Source organism: Branchiostoma lanceolatum, unplaced genomic scaffold (genome assembly GCF_035083965.1).
Source record: "Branchiostoma lanceolatum isolate klBraLanc5 unplaced genomic scaffold, klBraLanc5.hap2 Scaffold_84, whole genome shotgun sequence".
NCBI classification, from domain to species: domain Eukaryota; kingdom Metazoa; phylum Chordata; class Leptocardii; order Amphioxiformes; family Branchiostomatidae; genus Branchiostoma; species Branchiostoma lanceolatum.
In genome coordinates this window covers 1-20,418 of record NW_027100655.1, presented here as the reverse complement: position 1 = coordinate 20,418, position 20,418 = coordinate 1, and the positions used below count along the sequence as shown (strand labels likewise).

At 50.8% G+C, this 20,418-nt stretch overlaps 10 protein-coding genes across 10 annotated transcripts; 3 read left to right on the top strand and 7 right to left on the bottom strand.

The window, feature by feature from the left end:
* The first annotated feature begins 19 nt into the window (after positions 1 to 19).
* On the top strand, positions 20 to 937 carry LOC136426173 (histone H2A-like). The gene has a single exon (XM_066415062.1). The coding sequence runs from the start codon at positions 125 to 127 to the stop codon at positions 497 to 499; it is 375 nt and encodes a 124-aa protein (XP_066271159.1). The 5' UTR covers positions 20 to 124; the 3' UTR covers positions 500 to 937.
* Positions 938 to 2,288: 1,351 nt separating this feature from the next.
* On the bottom strand, positions 2,289 to 2,861 carry LOC136426177 (histone H1-like). Its single transcript, XM_066415065.1, has 2 exons — positions 2,706 to 2,861; positions 2,289 to 2,432 (listed from the first exon to the last, which is right to left on the bottom strand). The coding sequence occupies exons 1-2, from the start codon at positions 2,859 to 2,861 to the stop codon at positions 2,289 to 2,291; spliced, it is 300 nt and encodes a 99-aa protein (XP_066271162.1).
* Positions 2,862 to 6,538: 3,677 nt separating this feature from the next.
* On the bottom strand, positions 6,539 to 7,111 carry LOC136426175 (histone H1-like). The gene is made up of 2 exons (XM_066415064.1): positions 6,956 to 7,111; positions 6,539 to 6,682 (listed from the first exon to the last, which is right to left on the bottom strand). The coding sequence occupies exons 1-2, from the start codon at positions 7,109 to 7,111 to the stop codon at positions 6,539 to 6,541; spliced, it is 300 nt and encodes a 99-aa protein (XP_066271161.1).
* A 554-nt stretch (positions 7,112 to 7,665) lies between these two features.
* On the bottom strand, positions 7,666 to 9,628 carry LOC136426171 (histone H2B-like). Its single transcript, XM_066415060.1, has one exon. The coding sequence runs from the start codon at positions 9,505 to 9,507 to the stop codon at positions 9,145 to 9,147; it is 363 nt and encodes a 120-aa protein (XP_066271157.1). The 5' UTR covers positions 9,508 to 9,628; the 3' UTR covers positions 7,666 to 9,144.
* A 37-nt stretch (positions 9,629 to 9,665) lies between these two features.
* Positions 9,666 to 10,578, top strand: LOC136426167 (histone H2A-like). The gene has a single exon (XM_066415057.1). It carries the CDS (start codon positions 9,766 to 9,768, stop codon positions 10,138 to 10,140), a length of 375 nt encoding a protein of 124 aa, XP_066271154.1. The 5' UTR covers positions 9,666 to 9,765; the 3' UTR covers positions 10,141 to 10,578.
* Positions 10,579 to 11,926: 1,348 nt separating this feature from the next.
* On the bottom strand, positions 11,927 to 12,499 carry LOC136426174 (histone H1-like). Its single transcript, XM_066415063.1, has 2 exons — positions 12,344 to 12,499; positions 11,927 to 12,070 (listed from the first exon to the last, which is right to left on the bottom strand). Exons 1-2 carry the CDS (start codon positions 12,497 to 12,499, stop codon positions 11,927 to 11,929), a joined length of 300 nt encoding a protein of 99 aa, XP_066271160.1.
* A 554-nt stretch (positions 12,500 to 13,053) lies between these two features.
* Positions 13,054 to 15,016, bottom strand: LOC136426170 (histone H2B-like). Its single transcript, XM_066415059.1, has one exon. It carries the CDS (start codon positions 14,893 to 14,895, stop codon positions 14,533 to 14,535), a length of 363 nt encoding a protein of 120 aa, XP_066271156.1. The 5' UTR covers positions 14,896 to 15,016; the 3' UTR covers positions 13,054 to 14,532.
* Positions 15,017 to 15,053: 37 nt separating this feature from the next.
* On the top strand, positions 15,054 to 15,966 carry LOC136426169 (histone H2A-like). The gene has a single exon (XM_066415058.1). The coding sequence runs from the start codon at positions 15,154 to 15,156 to the stop codon at positions 15,526 to 15,528; it is 375 nt and encodes a 124-aa protein (XP_066271155.1). The 5' UTR covers positions 15,054 to 15,153; the 3' UTR covers positions 15,529 to 15,966.
* Positions 15,967 to 17,315: 1,349 nt separating this feature from the next.
* On the bottom strand, positions 17,316 to 17,888 carry LOC136426166 (histone H1-like). The gene is made up of 2 exons (XM_066415056.1): positions 17,733 to 17,888; positions 17,316 to 17,459 (listed from the first exon to the last, which is right to left on the bottom strand). Exons 1-2 carry the CDS (start codon positions 17,886 to 17,888, stop codon positions 17,316 to 17,318), a joined length of 300 nt encoding a protein of 99 aa, XP_066271153.1.
* A 554-nt stretch (positions 17,889 to 18,442) lies between these two features.
* LOC136426172 (histone H2B-like) lies at positions 18,443 to 20,359 on the bottom strand. The gene has a single exon (XM_066415061.1). The coding sequence runs from the start codon at positions 20,282 to 20,284 to the stop codon at positions 19,922 to 19,924; it is 363 nt and encodes a 120-aa protein (XP_066271158.1). The 5' UTR covers positions 20,285 to 20,359; the 3' UTR covers positions 18,443 to 19,921.
* Between the last annotated feature and the right edge of the window lie 59 nt (positions 20,360 to 20,418).

The window sequence follows — 20,418 nt, the reverse complement described above, 5'->3', positions numbered from 1 at the left end:
TCTCTCTCTATTGGCTCGCTGTCGGAAGTTGTCGATCCAGCGGCGAAGTATAAATTGGCTGGGCAGGACCTTTCGTCTATTCATTCTTCTACCCGTATAACGCCAATCAATCGACTACTACAAGATGTCTGGACGTGGTAAAGGAGGCAAGGCACGCGCTAAGGCAAAGAGTCGTTCTTCCCGAGCGGGTCTCCAGTTCCCCGTTGGCCGCGTACATCGCTTCTTGCGGAAGGGAAACTACGCCCAGCGCGTGGGTGCCGGCGCTCCGGTGTATCTGGCGGCGGTGCTTGAGTACTTGACGGCCGAGATTCTGGAGCTGGCTGGTAACGCTGCCCGTGACAACAAGAAGACTAGAATCATCCCCCGTCACCTTCAACTGGCCGTCCGCAACGACGAGGAGTTGAACAAGCTGATGTCGGGCGTCACCATTGCCCAGGGCGGTGTTCTCCCAAACATCCACGCTGTGCTTCTGCCCAAGAAGACCGGCAAGGCTCAGTAGATTCCAGACGTATACCTAAACCCAGGCCCTTTTCAGGGCCACCCACATCCTTTCAAAGGAACTGTATCATCTTCACACTTGCTTCATACATACGACTAACTATTCATGGTGAAATGAAAAAAAAAAGACTTTAATACATTTGTATCTCTTACACACACTGCATCTGCTTAGATTAGACAAAGACTAGACAACGTTTACATTATTATTAGTAATACAATCACGTTGCATACCCCATACCTTGATAGCTAAGACAACGTTACACATCAAGTGCGAGAGCAAGAAGAGATCGGAGAAATGATACGAGAAATGAGCGCAATATCACTTCCTTCTTCATCTGTCCGTGTGGGCCGTGTCATGCTCGCTGACATATTGTACAACATTTGGGTAACCGGGTAAATAGACCGTCCGGCACGTGTGCGGCACGCGCAATACACACGACTATACGTGTCAAGTTTCATGGGGGGGGGGGGGGTATGTATGTATGTATGTATGTATGTATGTATGTATGTTTGTGTTTGCAGCCATGAGCGCTGAGGTTGGATGGAAGGAAGGGGGCAGAACGAGTGATGATGGTTGTGTAACCGTGTAACTCTGCAGTTTAATTGTTAAACCGTGTCTTGGAAAAGGGGGGTCTGTTTAAAGAAATGTGAACGATGTAGATCTTTCTGGGATATGTCAGTGGCCCTGAAAAGGGCCGGTGTTAATGTTGATCTTGCTCCGATCAAGCTTATGCGCGCTCCCCTCTGATGCGGCGGGCGAGTTGGATGTCCTTGGGCATGATGGTAACGCGCTTGGCATGGATAGCGCACAGGTTGGTGTCCTCGAACAGACCGACCAGGTAGGCCTCGCTTGCTTCCTGCAGAGCCATGACCGCTGAGCTCTGGAAGCGCAGGTCCGTCTTGAAGTCTTGGGCGATTTCCCGCACCAGGCGCTGGAAGGGCAGCTTGCGGATGAGCAGCTCCGTCGACTTCTGGTAGCGGCGGATCTCCCTCAGGGCGACGGTGCCGGGCCTGTAGCGGTGAGGCTTCTTGACGCCACCGGTAGCCGGTGCGCTCTTGCGAGCGGCCTTGGTTGCCAACTGCTTCCTGGGGGCCTTGCCACCGGTGGACTTACGGGCGGTCTGCTTGGTACGTGCCATGTCGGACGGAGTTTGTCTACGCTGAAGTGCAGGACGATAAGACTAGTCGGCAGACTGTGGAGAGTGAATTTATAACAACCGCTAATTAGATGCCCCGAGGTTTTCAATTGGCCGGTGCTCTGCCGTCTGATTGGTTGTCTTACCCAAATCTGGCCTCGTGATTGGTCAGTTTTCATGTCTCCAGGATCCGATATTCAGCGGCAAGCTCGGCACTTTTGGGGGTCACAGAGGAAATGTTGCAAGGATATCTTGAGCGCTACAACAGAATTACTATGGGCTACAAGTGTATTTTTGTATGTTTGTACACACTTTGGTGCGGATAGACGGACAGTGGTAACGAAACATCATCTTTGTACTCAATAAAGTTGTCGATTGATTAATTGATTTCCGGCGAGAAATTAACATCAGTCCGTTCACCTGGGTGTGTGCTTCTGTACGTATGTTCGTTCACCCATCCTTCCCTTCCAACATGTGTGTGTTGTTATACATGTGCTCTACGCGTGTTTGTGTCACGGTGTGTGTGTGTGTGGGGGGGGGGGGTGCTTTCATTCTATTTTATGTATCACTTATATGATTGACATAGTTCTTTTGTAAGGATGTGGGTGGCCCTGAAAAGGGCCGGGGTTCGCAGAAACTTCGACGGTCAGGTCATCACTTCTTCTTGGGCTTGGACGCTTTCTTGGCAGGCGCCGCCTTCTTTGCAATCTTCTTTGCCGGAGTCTTTTTTGTGGATTTCTTGGCAGCGGGTTTCTTGGCCGGAGATTTCTTGGTCTTCTTGGTAGTCGGTTTCTTGGTCTTCTTGGGGGTGGTAGCCTTCTTAGCCTTTGGCTTTTTGGGCTTGGTGGTCTTGGGTTTTGCGGCTTTCTTAGCCACAGGTTTCTTGACCGGCTTCTTGACGGCTTTCTTTGCGGCCTTCTCGGCGGCTTTCTTGGCTGCCACGTTGATCTTGAAGGATCCCGACGCCCCAGTTCCTTTGACCTGGATGAGGGTACCCTTCTCCACCAAGGATTTCAGGGCGCGCTTGACGAAGTGCGCTTTCTTCTCCACGTCGAACTTGTAGTTACCAGCAATGTACTTCTTGATGGCCAACAGAGAAGAACCGGTACGGTCCTTGAGCGCTTCCACAGCCGCCGTAACCATAACAGTGGTGGGCGGGTGAGCCGCAGGGCCCTTGGGTGCCGTTGGCTTCCTGGCCTTCTTGGGGGACGATGCTGGAGCGGACATGCTGGATTACCTTGTCTGCGCTAGACGTGCAAATGAAACCACCGTCTTGTCAAGCTGGCGTGAAGTAACAATGGTACGGACCTAGACGGAAACGTCACAGCTTGTCTGTGTCCTATTGTCAGTCGCGGCGAAACTTGTATTTCTTTTCAAACTCTATAGTGGGAATTCTCCCTTAACAGGCATGAGAAATGATGTACAAAAGAAGATTCACATCTAGCCAATTTGATGGAAGCGGCTGATCACTAGCCTCCAGATCTTGAGATATTCGTCATATTTCCAGTAAGTGAGCTGCGATATTTCCGACTATAAGTCCGTGCCATTGTTACTTCAGACCAGCTTGACAAGACGGCAGAATCTTACAGCTAGTCGAAAAGAAACTTCACTATGAGCGATCCACAACACATATGGAGTATTAAACTACGATACAACACACACACTATCAAATAAATCAAGATCCCTCCGCCGCACCGCACCAAACAACACCTCACTTTGATGTCTCCTTCCACGCCAAAACGCACACCAAGATAAACAGCAAAGCCGACGACATCAACCAATTTACAAGGGAAATATGTTTGATATACGCTTCAGCAGAAACGACAAACACCTGCCCAAAAATAAACACGTCAACCAAAAAAGACCACTCACGCACAAAGAAATAAAGAACTACAATCGTGGTCTCTGTGTTCTTGGGGTTGGAATGATCATTGTATGTCATGTTCATCGTTCGAGTCAGGTGTGTACGTGTGTAGGGCCGTGTTTGTTGTGAGAAAATACAGCTCTTTCTTGGACATTTGGATGGCCCTGAAAAGGGCCGGGGTTGCTTGCGATGATAAGTCAGCCGGGTCCTTTAGCCACCAAAGCCGTACAGGGTGCGGCCTTGACGTTTGAGAGCGTAGACGACGTCCATGGCGGTGACCGTCTTGCGCTTGGCGTGCTCGGTGTATGTGACCGCGTCGCGGATCACATTCTCCAGGAAGACCTTGAGAACGCCTCGGGTCTCCTCGTAGATGAGGCCGGAGATGCGTTTGACGCCGCCTCGGCGAGCCAGACGACGGATGGCGGGCTTGGTGATGCCCTGGATGTTGTCGCGAAGCACCTTACGGTGACGCTTGGCGCCTCCCTTTCCGAGACCCTTGCCTCCCTTGCCGCGCCCAGACATGATGCTAGTAGATGCGATGTTCTTCTCGACTAGGATTAGAACGAAGCAGTGAATGGGTCGCCTCCTGTCGGAGCCGATTTAATAGCCGCCCTGCGGACCTACGAGAACTCTAGTCGACGACCGGTCGACCACAACTGGCCAATGGGAAGACGCCATCCGCCAACCCATAGGAGTTACAAAAGACGAATCCACGCCGAGGCTTTCCCATCGGCAAGACCACTATTTTCGGAGATAAGAAATATTAGCAAGACGAAGGAAAGAAAGCAAAGCAAACTAAAGAACGCCCCCTAACGATATATATCGAAGATGACAAGAAGCACAGGGCAAGCGAGACACGGAAACGTCTACGCCACACACACACACACACACACACACACACACACGCTCCATTAGCGCTCATAAGTTTGACTACACATATCAGACATTGTCTGTCTGATAATACGTTGAAGGCATTCGACAGGAAAATAACGCCAATCGACGCAACGACTATTTCGTTGTTCTAAAGAACGTCCCGTGAACAACGTCACAGGCGGCGACATTTGTTCCAGAAGGCAACGTCTGTTGGCTCTGTTCTGTTTGATGATAACAAACAGAACGTTGTGTAGATTTTTATCACGTCAGAAGACACTTTATTTCTTGTATTGTATTGCATTGTGTTGCGTTGTGTATTGTTGATGGCTTTGTTGTGCGTTGCAGCCCTCTCCTGTTAGGGCGCGTCGTTGGGTTCTCAGTAGATTCCAGACGTATACCTAAACCCAGGCCCTTTTCAGGGCCACCCACATCCTTTCAAAGGAACTGTATCATCTTCACACTTGCTTCATACATACGACTAACTATTCATGGTGAAATGAAAAAAAAAAGACTTTAATACATTTGTATCTCTTACACACACTGCATCTGCTTAGATTAGACAAAGACTAGACAACGTTTACATTATTATTAGTAATACAATCACGTTGCATACCCCATACCTTGATAGCTAAGACAACGTTACACATCAAGTGCGAGAGCAAGAAGAGATCGGAGAAATGATACGAGAAATGAGCGCAATATCACTTCCTTCTTCATCTGTCCGTGTGGGCCGTGTCATGCTCGCTGACATATTGTACAACATTTGGGTAACCGGGTAAATAGACCGTCCGGCACGTGTGCGGCACGCGCAATACACACGACTATACGTGTCAAGTTTCATGGGGGGGGGGGGGGGTATGTATGTATGTATGTATGTATGTATGTATGTTTGTGTTTGCAGCCATGAGCGCTGAGGTTGGATGGAAGGAAGGGGGCAGAACGAGTGATGATGGTTGTGTAACCGTGTAACTCTGCAGTTTAATTGTTAAACCGTGTCTTGGAAAAGGGGGGTCTGTTTAAAGAAATGTGAACGATGTAGATCTTTCTGGGATATGTCAGTGGCCCTGAAAAGGGCCGGTGTTAATGTTGATCTTGCTCCGATCAAGCTTATGCGCGCTCCCCTCTGATGCGGCGGGCGAGTTGGATGTCCTTGGGCATGATGGTAACGCGCTTGGCATGGATAGCGCACAGGTTGGTGTCCTCGAACAGACCGACCAGGTAGGCCTCGCTTGCTTCCTGCAGAGCCATGACCGCTGAGCTCTGGAAGCGCAGGTCCGTCTTGAAGTCTTGGGCGATTTCCCGCACCAGGCGCTGGAAGGGCAGCTTGCGGATGAGCAGCTCCGTCGACTTCTGGTAGCGGCGGATCTCCCTCAGGGCGACGGTGCCGGGCCTGTAGCGGTGAGGCTTCTTGACGCCACCGGTAGCCGGTGCGCTCTTGCGAGCGGCCTTGGTTGCCAACTGCTTCCTGGGGGCCTTGCCACCGGTGGACTTACGGGCGGTCTGCTTGGTACGTGCCATGTCGGACGGAGTTTGTCTACGCTGAAGTGCAGGACGATAAGACTAGTCGGCAGACTGTGGAGAGTGAATTTATAACAACCGCTAATTAGATGCCCCGAGGTTTTCAATTGGCCGGTGCTCTGCCGTCTGATTGGTTGTCTTACCCAAATCTGGCCTCGTGATTGGTCAGTTTTCATGTCTCCAGGATCCGATATTCAGCGGCAAGCTCGGCACTTTTGGGGGTCACAGAGGAAATGTTGCAAGGATATCTTGAGCGCTACAACAGAATTACTATGGGCTACAAGTGTATTTTTGTATGTTTGTACACACTTTGGTGCGGATAGACGGACAGTGGTAACGAAACATCATCTTTGTACTCAATAAAGTTGTCGATTGATTAATTGATTTCCGGCGAGAAATTAACATCAGTCCGTTCACCTGGGTGTGTGCTTCTGTACGTATGTTCGTTCACCCATCCTTCCCTTCCAACATGTGTGTGTTGTTATACATGTGCTCTACGCGTGTTTGTGTCACGGTGTGTGTGTGTGGGGGGGGGGGGTGCTTTCATTCTATTTTATGTATCACTTATATGATTGACATAGTTCTTTTGTAAGGATGTGGGTGGCCCTGAAAAGGGCCGGGGTTCGCAGAAACTTCGACGGTCAGGTCATCACTTCTTCTTGGGCTTGGACGCTTTCTTGGCAGGCGCCGCCTTCTTTGCAATCTTCTTTGCCGGAGTCTTTTTTGTGGATTTCTTGGCAGCGGGTTTCTTGGCCGGAGATTTCTTGGTCTTCTTGGTAGTCGGTTTCTTGGTCTTCTTGGGGGTGGTAGCCTTCTTAGCCTTTGGCTTTTTGGGCTTGGTGGTCTTGGGTTTTGCGGCTTTCTTAGCCACAGGTTTCTTGACCGGCTTCTTGACGGCTTTCTTTGCGGCCTTCTCGGCGGCTTTCTTGGCTGCCACGTTGATCTTGAAGGATCCCGACGCCCCAGTTCCTTTGACCTGGATGAGGGTACCCTTCTCCACCAAGGATTTCAGGGCGCGCTTGACGAAGTGCGCTTTCTTCTCCACGTCGAACTTGTAGTTACCAGCAATGTACTTCTTGATGGCCAACAGAGAAGAACCGGTACGGTCCTTGAGCGCTTCCACAGCCGCCGTAACCATAACAGTGGTGGGCGGGTGAGCCGCAGGGCCCTTGGGTGCCGTTGGCTTCCTGGCCTTCTTGGGGGACGATGCTGGAGCGGACATGCTGGATTACCTTGTCTGCGCTAGACGTGCAAATGAAACCACCGTCTTGTCAAGCTGGCGTGAAGTAACAATGGTACGGACCTAGACGGAAACGTCACAGCTTGTCTGTGTCCTATTGTCAGTCGCGGCGAAACTTGTATTTCTTTTCAAACTCTATAGTGGGAATTCTCCCTTAACAGGCATGAGAAATGATGTACAAAAGAAGATTCACATCTAGCCAATTTGATGGAAGCGGCTGATCACTAGCCTCCAGATCTTGAGATATTCGTCATATTTCCAGTAAGTGAGCTGCGATATTTCCGACTATAAGTCCGTGCCATTGTTACTTCAGACCAGCTTGACAAGACGGCAGAATCTTACAGCTAGTCGAAAAGAAACTTCACTATGAGCGATCCACAACACATATGGAGTATTAAACTACGATACAACACACACACTATCAAATAAATCAAGATCCCTCCGCCGCACCGCACCAAACAACACCTCACTTTGATGTCTCCTTCCACGCCAAAACGCACACCAAGATAAACAGCAAAGCCGACGACATCAACCAATTTACAAGGGAAATATGTTTGATATACGCTTCAGCAGAAACGACAAACACCTGCCCAAAAATAAACACGTCAACCAAAAAAGACCACTCACGCACAAAGAAATAAAGAACTACAATCGTGGTCTCTGTGTTCTTGGGGTTGGAATGATCATTGTATGTCATGTTCATCGTTCGAGTCAGGTGTGTACGTGTGTAGGGCCGTGTTTGTTGTGAGAAAATACAGCTCTTTCTTGGACATTTGGATGGCCCTGAAAAGGGCCGGGGTTGCTTGCGATGATAAGTCAGCCGGGTCCTTTAGCCACCAAAGCCGTACAGGGTGCGGCCTTGACGTTTGAGAGCGTAGACGACGTCCATGGCGGTGACCGTCTTGCGCTTGGCGTGCTCGGTGTATGTGACCGCGTCGCGGATCACATTCTCCAGGAAGACCTTGAGAACGCCTCGGGTCTCCTCGTAGATGAGGCCGGAGATGCGTTTGACGCCGCCTCGGCGAGCCAGACGACGGATGGCGGGCTTGGTGATGCCCTGGATGTTGTCGCGAAGCACCTTACGGTGACGCTTGGCGCCTCCCTTTCCGAGACCCTTGCCTCCCTTGCCGCGCCCAGACATGATGCTAGTAGATGCGATGTTCTTCTCGACTAGGATTAGAACGAAGCAGTGAATGGGTCGCCTCCTGTCGGAGCCGATTTAATAGCCGCCCTGCGGACCTACGAGAACTCTAGTCGACGACCGGTCGACCACAACTGGCCAATGGGAAGACGCCATCCGCCAACCCATAGGAGTTACAAAAGACGAATCCACGCCGAGGCTTTCCCATCGGCAAGACCACTATTTTCGGAGATAAGAAATATTAGCAAGACGAAGGAAAGAAAGCAAAGCAAACTAAAGAACGCCCCCTAACGATATATATCGAAGATGACAAGAAGCACAGGGCAAGCGAGACACGGAAACGTCTACGCCACACACACACACACACACACACACACACACACGCTCCATTAGCGCTCATAAGTTTGACTACACATATCAGACATTGTCTGTCTGATAATACGTTGAAGGCATTCGACAGGAAAATAACGCCAATCGACGCAACGACTATTTCGTTGTTCTAAAGAACGTCCCGTGAACAACGTCACAGGCGGCGACATTTGTTCCAGAAGGCAACGTCTGTTGGCTCTGTTCTGTTTGATGATAACAAACAGAACGTTGTGTAGATTTTTATCACGTCAGAAGACACTTTATTTCTTGTATTGTATTGCATTGTGTTGCGTTGTGTATTGTTGATGGCTTTGTTGTGCGTTGCAGCCCTCTCCTGTTAGGGCGCGTCGTTGGGTTCTATGCGCCTGCCGTCGCAGGTTAGTGGCGTGTGCATGCCTTGGGTGATTTGTTTGACTGCAAAGTGTGATTGCTACAGCTCTTTTGTGGGGATGTGGGTGGCCTTGAAAAAGGCCGGGGTTATATATCTCTGGCACTGGCGGTAGATCTACTTGGAGCTGGTGTACTTGGTGACGGCCTTGGTGCCCTCGCTGACGGCGTGCTTGGCCAGCTCGCCCGGCAGCAGGAGTCGCACGGCGGTCTGGATCTCGCGGCTGCTGATGGTGGAGCGCTTGTTGTAGTTGGCGAGTCGAGAGGCCTCTGCGGCGATCCGTTCAAAAATGTCGTTGACGAAGGAATTCATGATTCCCATGGCCTTGCTGGAGACGCCGGTGTCGGGGTGCACCTGTTTCAGCACCTTGTAGATGTAGACGCCGAAGGTCTCCCTTCTCTTTCTCCTCCTTCCACGCTTCTTGTCTCCGGCGGGCCTGGCTTTGCCAGCTTTTTTGACGGCTTTTCCACTTGGTGGCATGATGAGGTTCTTGGCGTATTAGACAGCAAAGAATGGGTGCACTCGCGCCGCCTCGGCTCTTTATGGGGAAAATAATGCAAATCTTCTGGATTGTCTAGTCCAAGGTGCGGACGTTGCAGAACATTTCACAGTAATCTCTCTCTATTGGCTCGCTGTCGGAAGTTGTCGATCCAGCGGCGAAGTATAAATTGGCTGGGCAGGACCTTTCGTCTATTCATTCTTCTACCCGTATAACGCCAATCAATCGACTACTACAAGATGTCTGGACGTGGTAAAGGAGGCAAGGCACGCGCTAAGGCAAAGAGTCGTTCTTCCCGAGCGGGTCTCCAGTTCCCCGTTGGCCGCGTACATCGCTTCTTGCGGAAGGGAAACTACGCCCAGCGCGTGGGTGCCGGCGCTCCGGTGTATCTGGCGGCGGTGCTTGAGTACTTGACGGCCGAGATTCTGGAGCTGGCTGGTAACGCTGCCCGTGACAACAAGAAGACTAGAATCATCCCCCGTCACCTTCAACTGGCCGTCCGCAACGACGAGGAGTTGAACAAGCTGATGTCGGGCGTCACCATTGCCCAGGGCGGTGTTCTCCCAAACATCCACGCTGTGCTTCTGCCCAAGAAGACCGGCAAGGCTCAGTAGATTCCAGACGTATACCTAAACCCAGGCCCTTTTCAGGGCCACCCACATCCTTTCAAAGGAACTGTATCATCTTCACACTTGCTTCATACATACGACTAACTATTCATGGTGAAATGAAAAAAAAAAGACTTTAATACATTTGTATCTCTTACACACACTGCATCTGCTTAGATTAGACAAAGACTAGACAACGTTTACATTATTATTAGTAATACAATCACGTTGCATACCCCATACCTTGATAGCTAAGACAACGTTACACATCAAGTGCGAGAGCAAGAAGAGATCGGAGAAATGATACGAGAAATGAGCGCAATATCACTTCCTTCTTCATCTGTCCGTGTGGGCCGTGTCATGCTCGCTGACATATTGTACAACATTTGGGTAACCGGGTAAATAGACCGTCCGGCACGTGTGCGGCACGCGCAATACACACGACTATACGTGTCAAGTTTCATGGGGGGGGGGGGGGTATGTATGTATGTATGTATGTATGTATGTATGTATGTTTGTGTTTGCAGCCATGAGCGCTGAGGTTGGATGGAAGGAAGGGGGCAGAACGAGTGATGATGGTTGTGTAACCGTGTAACTCTGCAGTTTAATTGTTAAACCGTGTCTTGGAAAAGGGGGGTCTGTTTAAAGAAATGTGAACGATGTAGATCTTTCTGGGATATGTCAGTGGCCCTGAAAAGGGCCGGTGTTAATGTTGATCTTGCTCCGATCAAGCTTATGCGCGCTCCCCTCTGATGCGGCGGGCGAGTTGGATGTCCTTGGGCATGATGGTAACGCGCTTGGCATGGATAGCGCACAGGTTGGTGTCCTCGAACAGACCGACCAGGTAGGCCTCGCTTGCTTCCTGCAGAGCCATGACCGCTGAGCTCTGGAAGCGCAGGTCCGTCTTGAAGTCTTGGGCGATTTCCCGCACCAGGCGCTGGAAGGGCAGCTTGCGGATGAGCAGCTCCGTCGACTTCTGGTAGCGGCGGATCTCCCTCAGGGCGACGGTGCCGGGCCTGTAGCGGTGAGGCTTCTTGACGCCACCGGTAGCCGGTGCGCTCTTGCGAGCGGCCTTGGTTGCCAACTGCTTCCTGGGGGCCTTGCCACCGGTGGACTTACGGGCGGTCTGCTTGGTACGTGCCATGTCGGACGGAGTTTGTCTACGCTGAAGTGCAGGACGATAAGACTAGTCGGCAGACTGTGGAGAGTGAATTTATAACAACCGCTAATTAGATGCCCCGAGGTTTTCAATTGGCCGGTGCTCTGCCGTCTGATTGGTTGTCTTACCCAAATCTGGCCTCGTGATTGGTCAGTTTTCATGTCTCCAGGATCCGATATTCAGCGGCAAGCTCGGCACTTTTGGGGGTCACAGAGGAAATGTTGCAAGGATATCTTGAGCGCTACAACAGAATTACTATGGGCTACAAGTGTATTTTTGTATGTTTGTACACACTTTGGTGCGGATAGACGGACAGTGGTAACGAAACATCATCTTTGTACTCAATAAAGTTGTCGATTGATTAATTGATTTCCGGCGAGAAATTAACATCAGTCCGTTCACCTGGGTGTGTGCTTCTGTACGTATGTTCGTTCACCCATCCTTCCCTTCCAACATGTGTGTGTTGTTATACATGTGCTCTACGCGTGTTTGTGTCACGGTGTGTGTGTGTGGGGGGGGGGGTGCTTTCATTCTATTTTATGTATCACTTATATGATTGACATAGTTCTTTTGTAAGGATGTGGGTGGCCCTGAAAAGGGCCGGGGTTCGCAGAAACTTCGACGGTCAGGTCATCACTTCTTCTTGGGCTTGGACGCTTTCTTGGCAGGCGCCGCCTTCTTTGCAATCTTCTTTGCCGGAGTCTTTTTTGTGGATTTCTTGGCAGCGGGTTTCTTGGCCGGAGATTTCTTGGTCTTCTTGGTAGTCGGTTTCTTGGTCTTCTTGGGGGTGGTAGCCTTCTTAGCCTTTGGCTTTTTGGGCTTGGTGGTCTTGGGTTTTGCGGCTTTCTTAGCCACAGGTTTCTTGACCGGCTTCTTGACGGCTTTCTTTGCGGCCTTCTCGGCGGCTTTCTTGGCTGCCACGTTGATCTTGAAGGATCCCGACGCCCCAGTTCCTTTGACCTGGATGAGGGTACCCTTCTCCACCAAGGATTTCAGGGCGCGCTTGACGAAGTGCGCTTTCTTCTCCACGTCGAACTTGTAGTTACCAGCAATGTACTTCTTGATGGCCAACAGAGAAGAACCGGTACGGTCCTTGAGCGCTTCCACAGCCGCCGTAACCATAACAGTGGTGGGCGGGTGAGCCGCAGGGCCCTTGGGTGCCGTTGGCTTCCTGGCCTTCTTGGGGGACGATGCTGGAGCGGACATGCTGGATTACCTTGTCTGCGCTAGACGTGCAAATGAAACCACCGTCTTGTCAAGCTGGCGTGAAGTAACAATGGTACGGACCTAGACGGAAACGTCACAGCTTGTCTGTGTCCTATTGTCAGTCGCGGCGAAACTTGTATTTCTTTTCAAACTCTATAGTGGGAATTCTCCCTTAACAGGCATGAGAAATGATGTACAAAAGAAGATTCACATCTAGCCAATTTGATGGAAGCGGCTGATCACTAGCCTCCAGATCTTGAGATATTCGTCATATTTCCAGTAAGTGAGCTGCGATATTTCCGACTATAAGTCCGTGCCATTGTTACTTCAGACCAGCTTGACAAGACGGCAGAATCTTACAGCTAGTCGAAAAGAAACTTCACTATGAGCGATCCACAACACATATGGAGTATTAAACTACGATACAACACACACACTATCAAATAAATCAAGATCCCTCCGCCGCACCGCACCAAACAACACCTCACTTTGATGTCTCCTTCCACGCCAAAACGCACACCAAGATAAACAGCAAAGCCGACGACATCAACCAATTTACAAGGGAAATATGTTTGATATACGCTTCAGCAGAAACGACAAACACCTGCCCAAAAATAAACACGTCAACCAAAAAAGACCACTCACGCACAAAGAAATAAAGAACTACAATCGTGGTCTCTGTGTTCTTGGGGTTGGAATGATCATTGTATGTCATGTTCATCGTTCGAGTCAGGTGTGTACGTGTGTAGGGCCGTGTTTGTTGTGAGAAAATACAGCTCTTTCTTGGACATTTGGATGGCCCTGAAAAGGGCCGGGGTTGCTTGCGATGATAAGTCAGCCGGGTCCTTTAGCCACCAAAGCCGTACAGGGTGCGGCCTTGACGTTTGAGAGCGTAGACGACGTCCATGGCGGTGACCGTCTTGCGCTTGGCGTGCTCGGTGTATGTGACCGCGTCGCGGATCACATTCTCCAGGAAGACCTTGAGAACGCCTCGGGTCTCCTCGTAGATGAGGCCGGAGATGCGTTTGACGCCGCCTCGGCGAGCCAGACGACGGATGGCGGGCTTGGTGATGCCCTGGATGTTGTCGCGAAGCACCTTACGGTGACGCTTGGCGCCTCCCTTTCCGAGACCCTTGCCTCCCTTGCCGCGCCCAGACATGATGCTAGTAGATGCGATGTTCTTCTCGACTAGGATTAGAACGAAGCAGTGAATGGGTCGCCTCCTGTCGGAGCCGATTTAATAGCCGCCCTGCGGACCTACGAGAACTCTAGTCGACGACCGGTCGACCACAACTGGCCAATGGGAAGACGCCATCCGCCAACCCATAGGAGTTACAAAAGACGAATCCACGCCGAGGCTTTCCCATCGGCAAGACCACTATTTTCGGAGATAAGAAATATTAGCAAGACGAAGGAAAGAAAGCAAAGCAAACTAAAGAACGCCCCCTAACGATATATATCGAAGATGACAAGAAGCACAGGGCAAGCGAGACACGGAAACGTCTACGCCACACACACACACACACACACACACACACACACGCTCCATTAGCGCTCATAAGTTTGACTACACATATCAGACATTGTCTGTCTGATAATACGTTGAAGGCATTCGACAGGAAAATAACGCCAATCGACGCAACGACTATTTCGTTGTTCTAAAGAACGTCCCGTGAACAACGTCACAGGCGGCGACATTTGTTCCAGAAGGCAACGTCTGTTGGCTCTGTTCTGTTTGATGATAACAAACAGAACGTTGTGTAGATTTTTATCACGTCAGAAGACACTTTATTTCTTGTATTGTATTGCATTGTGTTGCGTTGTGTATTGTTGATGGCTTTGTTGTGCGTTGCAGCCCTCTCCTGTTAGGGCGCGTCGTTGGGTTCTATGCGCCTGCCGTCGCAGGTTAGTGGCGTGTGCATGCCTTGGGTGATTTGTTTGACTGCAAAGTGTGATTGCTACAGCTCTTTTGTGGGGATGTGGGTGGCCTTGAAAAAGGCCGGGGTTATATATCTCTGGCACTGGCGGTAGATCTACTTGGAGCTGGTGTACTTGGTGACGGCCTTGGTGCCCTCGCTGACGGCGTGCTTGGCCAGCTCGCCCGGCAGCAGGAGTCGCACGGCGGTCTGGATCTCGCGGCTGCTGATGGTGGAGCGCTTGTTGTAGTTGGCGAGTCGAGAGGCCTCTGCGGCGATCCGTTCAAAAATGTCGTTGACGAAGGAATTCATGATTCCCATGGCCTTGCTGGAGACGCCGGTGTCGGGGTGCACCTGTTTCAGCACCTTGTAGATGTAGACGCCGAAGGTCTCCCTTCTCTTTCTCCTCCTTCCACGCTTCTTGTCTCCGGCGGGCCTGGCTTTGCCAGCTTTTTTGACGGCTTTTCCACTTGGTGGCATGATGAGGTTCTTGGCGTATTAGACAGCAAAGAATGGGTGCACTCGCGCCGCCTCGGCTCTTTATGGGGAAAATAATGCAAATCTTCTGGATTGTCTAGTCCAAGGTGCGGACGTTGCAGAACATTTCACAGTAATCTCTCTCTATTGGCTCGCTGTCGGAAGTTGTCGATCCAGCGGCGAAGTATAAATTGGCTGGGCAGGACCTTTCGTCTATTCATTCTTCTACCCGTATAACGCCAATCAATCGACTACTACAAGATGTCTGGACGTGGTAAAGGAGGCAAGGCACGCGCTAAGGCAAAGAGTCGTTCTTCCCGAGCGGGTCTCCAGTTCCCCGTTGGCCGCGTACATCGCTTCTTGCGGAAGGGAAACTACGCCCAGCGCGTGGGTGCCGGCGCTCCGGTGTATCTGGCGGCGGTGCTTGAGTACTTGACGGCCGAGATTCTGGAGCTGGCTGGTAACGCTGCCCGTGACAACAAGAAGACTAGAATCATCCCCCGTCACCTTCAACTGGCCGTCCGCAACGACGAGGAGTTGAACAAGCTGATGTCGGGCGTCACCATTGCCCAGGGCGGTGTTCTCCCAAACATCCACGCTGTGCTTCTGCCCAAGAAGACCGGCAAGGCTCAGTAGATTCCAGACGTATACCTAAACCCAGGCCCTTTTCAGGGCCACCCACATCCTTTCAAAGGAACTGTATCATCTTCACACTTGCTTCATACATACGACTAACTATTCATGGTGAAATGAAAAAAAAAAGACTTTAATACATTTGTATCTCTTACACACACTGCATCTGCTTAGATTAGACAAAGACTAGACAACGTTTACATTATTATTAGTAATACAATCACGTTGCATACCCCATACCTTGATAGCTAAGACAACGTTACACATCAAGTGCGAGAGCAAGAAGAGATCGGAGAAATGATACGAGAAATGAGCGCAATATCACTTCCTTCTTCATCTGTCCGTGTGGGCCGTGTCATGCTCGCTGACATATTGTACAACATTTGGGTAACCGGGTAAATAGACCGTCCGGCACGTGTGCGGCACGCGCAATACACACGACTATACGTGTCAAGTTTCATGGGGGGGGGGGGGGTATGTATGTATGTATGTATGTATGTATGTATGTATGTTTGTGTTTGCAGCCATGAGCGCTGAGGTTGGATGGAAGGAAGGGGGCAGAACGAGTGATGATGGTTGTGTAACCGTGTAACTCTGCAGTTTAATTGTTAAACCGTGTCTTGGAAAAGGGGGGTCTGTTTAAAGAAATGTGAACGATGTAGATCTTTCTGGGATATGTCAGTGGCCCTGAAAAGGGCCGGTGTTAATGTTGATCTTGCTCCGATCAAGCTTATGCGCGCTCCCCTCTGATGCGGCGGGCGAGTTGGATGTCCTTGGGCATGATGGTAACGCGCTTGGCATGGATAGCGCACAGGTTGGTGTCCTCGAACAGACCGACCAGGTAGGCCTCGCTTGCTTCCTGCAGAGCCATGACCGCTGAGCTCTGGAAGCGCAGGTCCGTCTTGAAGTCTTGGGCGATTTCCCGCACCAGGCGCTGGAAGGGCAGCTTGCGGATGAGCAGCTCCGTCGACTTCTGGTAGCGGCGGATCTCCCTCAGGGCGACGGTGCCGGGCCTGTAGCGGTGAGGCTTCTTGACGCCACCGGTAGCCGGTGCGCTCTTGCGAGCGGCCTTGGTTGCCAACTGCTTCCTGGGGGCCTTGCCACCGGTGGACTTACGGGCGGTCTGCTTGGTACGTGCCATGTCGGACGGAGTTTGTCTACGCTGAAGTGCAGGACGATAAGACTAGTCGGCAGACTGTGGAGAGTGAATTTATAACAACCGCTAATTAGATGCCCCGAGGTTTTCAATTGGCCGGTGCTCTGCCGTCTGATTGGTTGTCTTACCCAAATCTGGCCTCGTGATTGGTCAGTTTTCATGTCTCCAGGATCCGATATTCAGCGGCAAGCTCGGCACTTTTGGGGGTCACAGAGGAAATGTTGCAAGGATATCTTGAGCGCTACAACAGAATTACTATGGGCTACAAGTGTATTTTTGTATGTTTGTACACACTTTGGTGCGGATAGACGGACAGTGGTAACGAAACATCATCTTTGTACTCAATAAAGTTGTCGATTGATTAATTGATTTCCGGCGAGAAATTAACATCAGTCCGTTCACCTGGGTGTGTGCTTCTGTACGTATGTTCGTTCACCCATCCTTCCCTTCCAACATGTGTGTGTTGTTATACATGTGCTCTACGCGTGTTTGTGTCACGGTGTGTGTGTGTGGGGGGGGGGGGTGCTTTCATTCTATTTTATGTATCACTTATATGATTGACATAGTTCTTTTGTAAGGATGTGGGTGGCCCTGAAAAGGGCCGGGGTTCGCAGAAACTTCGACGGTCAGGTCATCACTTCTTCTTGGGCTTGGACGCTTTCTTGGCAGGCGCCGCCTTCTTTGCAATCTTCTTTGCCGGAGTCTTTTTTGTGGATTTCTTGGCAGCGGGTTTCTTGGCCGGAGATTTCTTGGTCTTCTTGGTAGTCGGTTTCTTGGTCTTCTTGGGGGTGGTAGCCTTCTTAGCCTTTGGCTTTTTGGGCTTGGTGGTCTTGGGTTTTGCGGCTTTCTTAGCCACAGGTTTCTTGACCGGCTTCTTGACGGCTTTCTTTGCGGCCTTCTCGGCGGCTTTCTTGGCTGCCACGTTGATCTTGAAGGATCCCGACGCCCCAGTTCCTTTGACCTGGATGAGGGTACCCTTCTCCACCAAGGATTTCAGGGCGCGCTTGACGAAGTGCGCTTTCTTCTCCACGTCGAACTTGTAGTTACCAGCAATGTACTTCTTGATGGCCAACAGAGAAGAACCGGTACGGTCCTTGAGCGCTTCCACAGCCGCCGTAACCATAACAGTGGTGGGCGGGTGAGCCGCAGGGCCCTTGGGTGCCGTTGGCTTCCTGGCCTTCTTGGGGGACGATGCTGGAGCGGACATGCTGGATTACCTTGTCTGCGCTAGACGTGCAAATGAAACCACCGTCTTGTCAAGCTGGCGTGAAGTAACAATGGTACGGACCTAGACGGAAACGTCACAGCTTGTCTGTGTCCTATTGTCAGTCGCGGCGAAACTTGTATTTCTTTTCAAACTCTATAGTGGGAATTCTCCCTTAACAGGCATGAGAAATGATGTACAAAAGAAGATTCACATCTAGCCAATTTGATGGAAGCGGCTGATCACTAGCCTCCAGATCTTGAGATATTCGTCATATTTCCAGTAAGTGAGCTGCGATATTTCCGACTATAAGTCCGTGCCATTGTTACTTCAGACCAGCTTGACAAGACGGCAGAATCTTACAGCTAGTCGAAAAGAAACTTCACTATGAGCGATCCACAACACATATGGAGTATTAAACTACGATACAACACACACACTATCAAATAAATCAAGATCCCTCCGCCGCACCGCACCAAACAACACCTCACTTTGATGTCTCCTTCCACGCCAAAACGCACACCAAGATAAACAGCAAAGCCGACGACATCAACCAATTTACAAGGGAAATATGTTTGATATACGCTTCAGCAGAAACGACAAACACCTGCCCAAAAATAAACACGTCAACCAAAAAAGACCACTCACGCACAAAGAAATAAAGAACTACAATCGTGGTCTCTGTGTTCTTGGGGTTGGAATGATCATTGTATGTCATGTTCATCGTTCGAGTCAGGTGTGTACGTGTGTAGGGCCGTGTTTGTTGTGAGAAAATACAGCTCTTTCTTGGACATTTGGATGGCCCTGAAAAGGGCCGGGGTTGCTTGCGATGATAAGTCAGCCGGGTCCTTTAGCCACCAAAGCCGTACAGGGTGCGGCCTTGACGTTTGAGAGCGTAGACGACGTCCATGGCGGTGACCGTCTTGCGCTTGGCGTGCTCGGTGTATGTGACCGCGTCGCGGATCACATTCTCCAGGAAGACCTTGAGAACGCCTCGGGTCTCCTCGTAGATGAGGCCGGAGATGCGTTTGACGCCGCCTCGGCGAGCCAGACGACGGATGGCGGGCTTGGTGATGCCCTGGATGTTGTCGCGAAGCACCTTACGGTGACGCTTGGCGCCTCCCTTTCCGAGACCCTTGCCTCCCTTGCCGCGCCCAGACATGATGCTAGTAGATGCGATGTTCTTCTCGACTAGGATTAGAACGAAGCAGTGAATGGGTCGCCTCCTGTCGGAGCCGATTTAATAGCCGCCCTGCGGACCTACGAGAACTCTAGTCGACGACCGGTCGACCACAACTGGCCAATGGGAAGACGCCATCCGCCAACCCATAGGAGTTACAAAAGACGAATCCACGCCGAGGCTTTCCCATCGGCAAGACCACTATTTTCGGAGATAAGAAATATTAGCAAGACGAAGGAAAGAAAGCAAAGCAAACTAAAGAACGCCCCCTAACGATATATATCGAAGATGACAAGAAGCACAGGGCAAGCGAGACACGGAAACGTCTACGCCACACACACACACACACACACACACACACACACGCTCCATTAGCGCTCATAAGTTTGACTACACATATCAGACATTGTCTGTCTGATAATACGTTGAAGGCATTCGACAGGAAAATAACGCCAATCGACGCAACGACTATTTCGTTGTTCTAAAGAACGTCCCGTGAACAACGTCACAGGCGGCGACATTTGTTCCAGAAGGCAACGTCTGTTGGCTCTGTTCTGTTTGATGATAACAAACAGAACGTTGTGTAGATTTTTATCACGTCAGAAGACACTTTATTTCTTGTATTGTATTGCATTGTGTTGCGTTGTGTATTGTTGATGGCTTTGTTGTGCGTTGCAGCCCTCTCCTGTTAGGGCGCGTCGTTGGGTTCTATGCGCCTGCCGTCGCAGGTTAGTGGCGTGTGCATGCCTTGGGTGATTTGTTTGACTGCAAAGTGTGATTGCTACAGCTCTTTTGTGGGGATGTGGGTGGCCTTGAAAAAGGCCGGGGTTATATATCTCTGGCACTGGCGGTAGATCTACTTGGAGCTGGTGTACTTGGTGACGGCCTTGGTGCCCTCGCTGACGGCGTGCTTGGCCAGCTCGCCCGGCAGCAGGAGTCGCACGGCGGTCTGGATCTCGCGGCTGCTGATGGTGGAGCGCTTGTTGTAGTTGGCGAGTCGAGAGGCCTCTGCGGCGATCCGTTCAAAAATGTCGTTGACGAAGGAATTCATGATTCCCATGGCCTTGCTGGAGACGCCGGTGTCGGGGTGCACCTGTTTCAGCACCTTGTAGATGTAGACGCCGAAGGTCTCCCTTCTCTTTCTCCTCCTTCCACGCTTCTTGTCTCCGGCGGGCCTGGCTTTGCCAGCTTTTTTGACGGCTTTTCCACTTGGTGGCATGATGAGGTTCTTGGCGTATTAGACAGCAAAGAATGGGTGCACTCGCGCCGCCTCGGCTCTTTATGGGGAAAATAATGCAAATCTTCTGGATTGTCTAGTCCAAGGTGCGGACGTTGCAGAACATTTCACAGTAA

What these genes read in the sequence shown, in the direction of transcription:
- LOC136426169 (XM_066415058.1), top strand. Translation starts at nt 15,154, where the DNA reads ATGTCTGGACGTGGTAAAGGAGGCAAGGCACGCGCTAAGGCAAAGAGT.
- LOC136426172 (XM_066415061.1), bottom strand. Translation starts at nt 20,284, where the DNA reads ATGCCACCAAGTGGAAAAGCCGTCAAAAAAGCTGGCAAAGCCAGGCCC.
- LOC136426175 (XM_066415064.1), bottom strand. Translation starts at nt 7,111, where the DNA reads ATGTCCGCTCCAGCATCGTCCCCCAAGAAGGCCAGGAAGCCAACGGCA. An exon ending in TGGCCATCAAGAAGTACATT is followed by an intron (nt 6,683 to 6,955) that starts GCTGGTAACTAC and finishes ACCCCCAAGAAG; the next exon opens with ACCAAGAAACCGACTACCAA.
- LOC136426171 (XM_066415060.1), bottom strand. Translation starts at nt 9,507, where the DNA reads ATGCCACCAAGTGGAAAAGCCGTCAAAAAAGCTGGCAAAGCCAGGCCC.
- LOC136426177 (XM_066415065.1), bottom strand. Translation starts at nt 2,861, where the DNA reads ATGTCCGCTCCAGCATCGTCCCCCAAGAAGGCCAGGAAGCCAACGGCA. An exon ending in TGGCCATCAAGAAGTACATT is followed by an intron (nt 2,433 to 2,705) that starts GCTGGTAACTAC and finishes ACCCCCAAGAAG; the next exon opens with ACCAAGAAACCGACTACCAA.
- LOC136426166 (XM_066415056.1), bottom strand. Translation starts at nt 17,888, where the DNA reads ATGTCCGCTCCAGCATCGTCCCCCAAGAAGGCCAGGAAGCCAACGGCA. An exon ending in TGGCCATCAAGAAGTACATT is followed by an intron (nt 17,460 to 17,732) that starts GCTGGTAACTAC and finishes ACCCCCAAGAAG; the next exon opens with ACCAAGAAACCGACTACCAA.
- LOC136426170 (XM_066415059.1), bottom strand. Translation starts at nt 14,895, where the DNA reads ATGCCACCAAGTGGAAAAGCCGTCAAAAAAGCTGGCAAAGCCAGGCCC.
- LOC136426173 (XM_066415062.1), top strand. Translation starts at nt 125, where the DNA reads ATGTCTGGACGTGGTAAAGGAGGCAAGGCACGCGCTAAGGCAAAGAGT.
- LOC136426167 (XM_066415057.1), top strand. Translation starts at nt 9,766, where the DNA reads ATGTCTGGACGTGGTAAAGGAGGCAAGGCACGCGCTAAGGCAAAGAGT.
- LOC136426174 (XM_066415063.1), bottom strand. Translation starts at nt 12,499, where the DNA reads ATGTCCGCTCCAGCATCGTCCCCCAAGAAGGCCAGGAAGCCAACGGCA. An exon ending in TGGCCATCAAGAAGTACATT is followed by an intron (nt 12,071 to 12,343) that starts GCTGGTAACTAC and finishes ACCCCCAAGAAG; the next exon opens with ACCAAGAAACCGACTACCAA.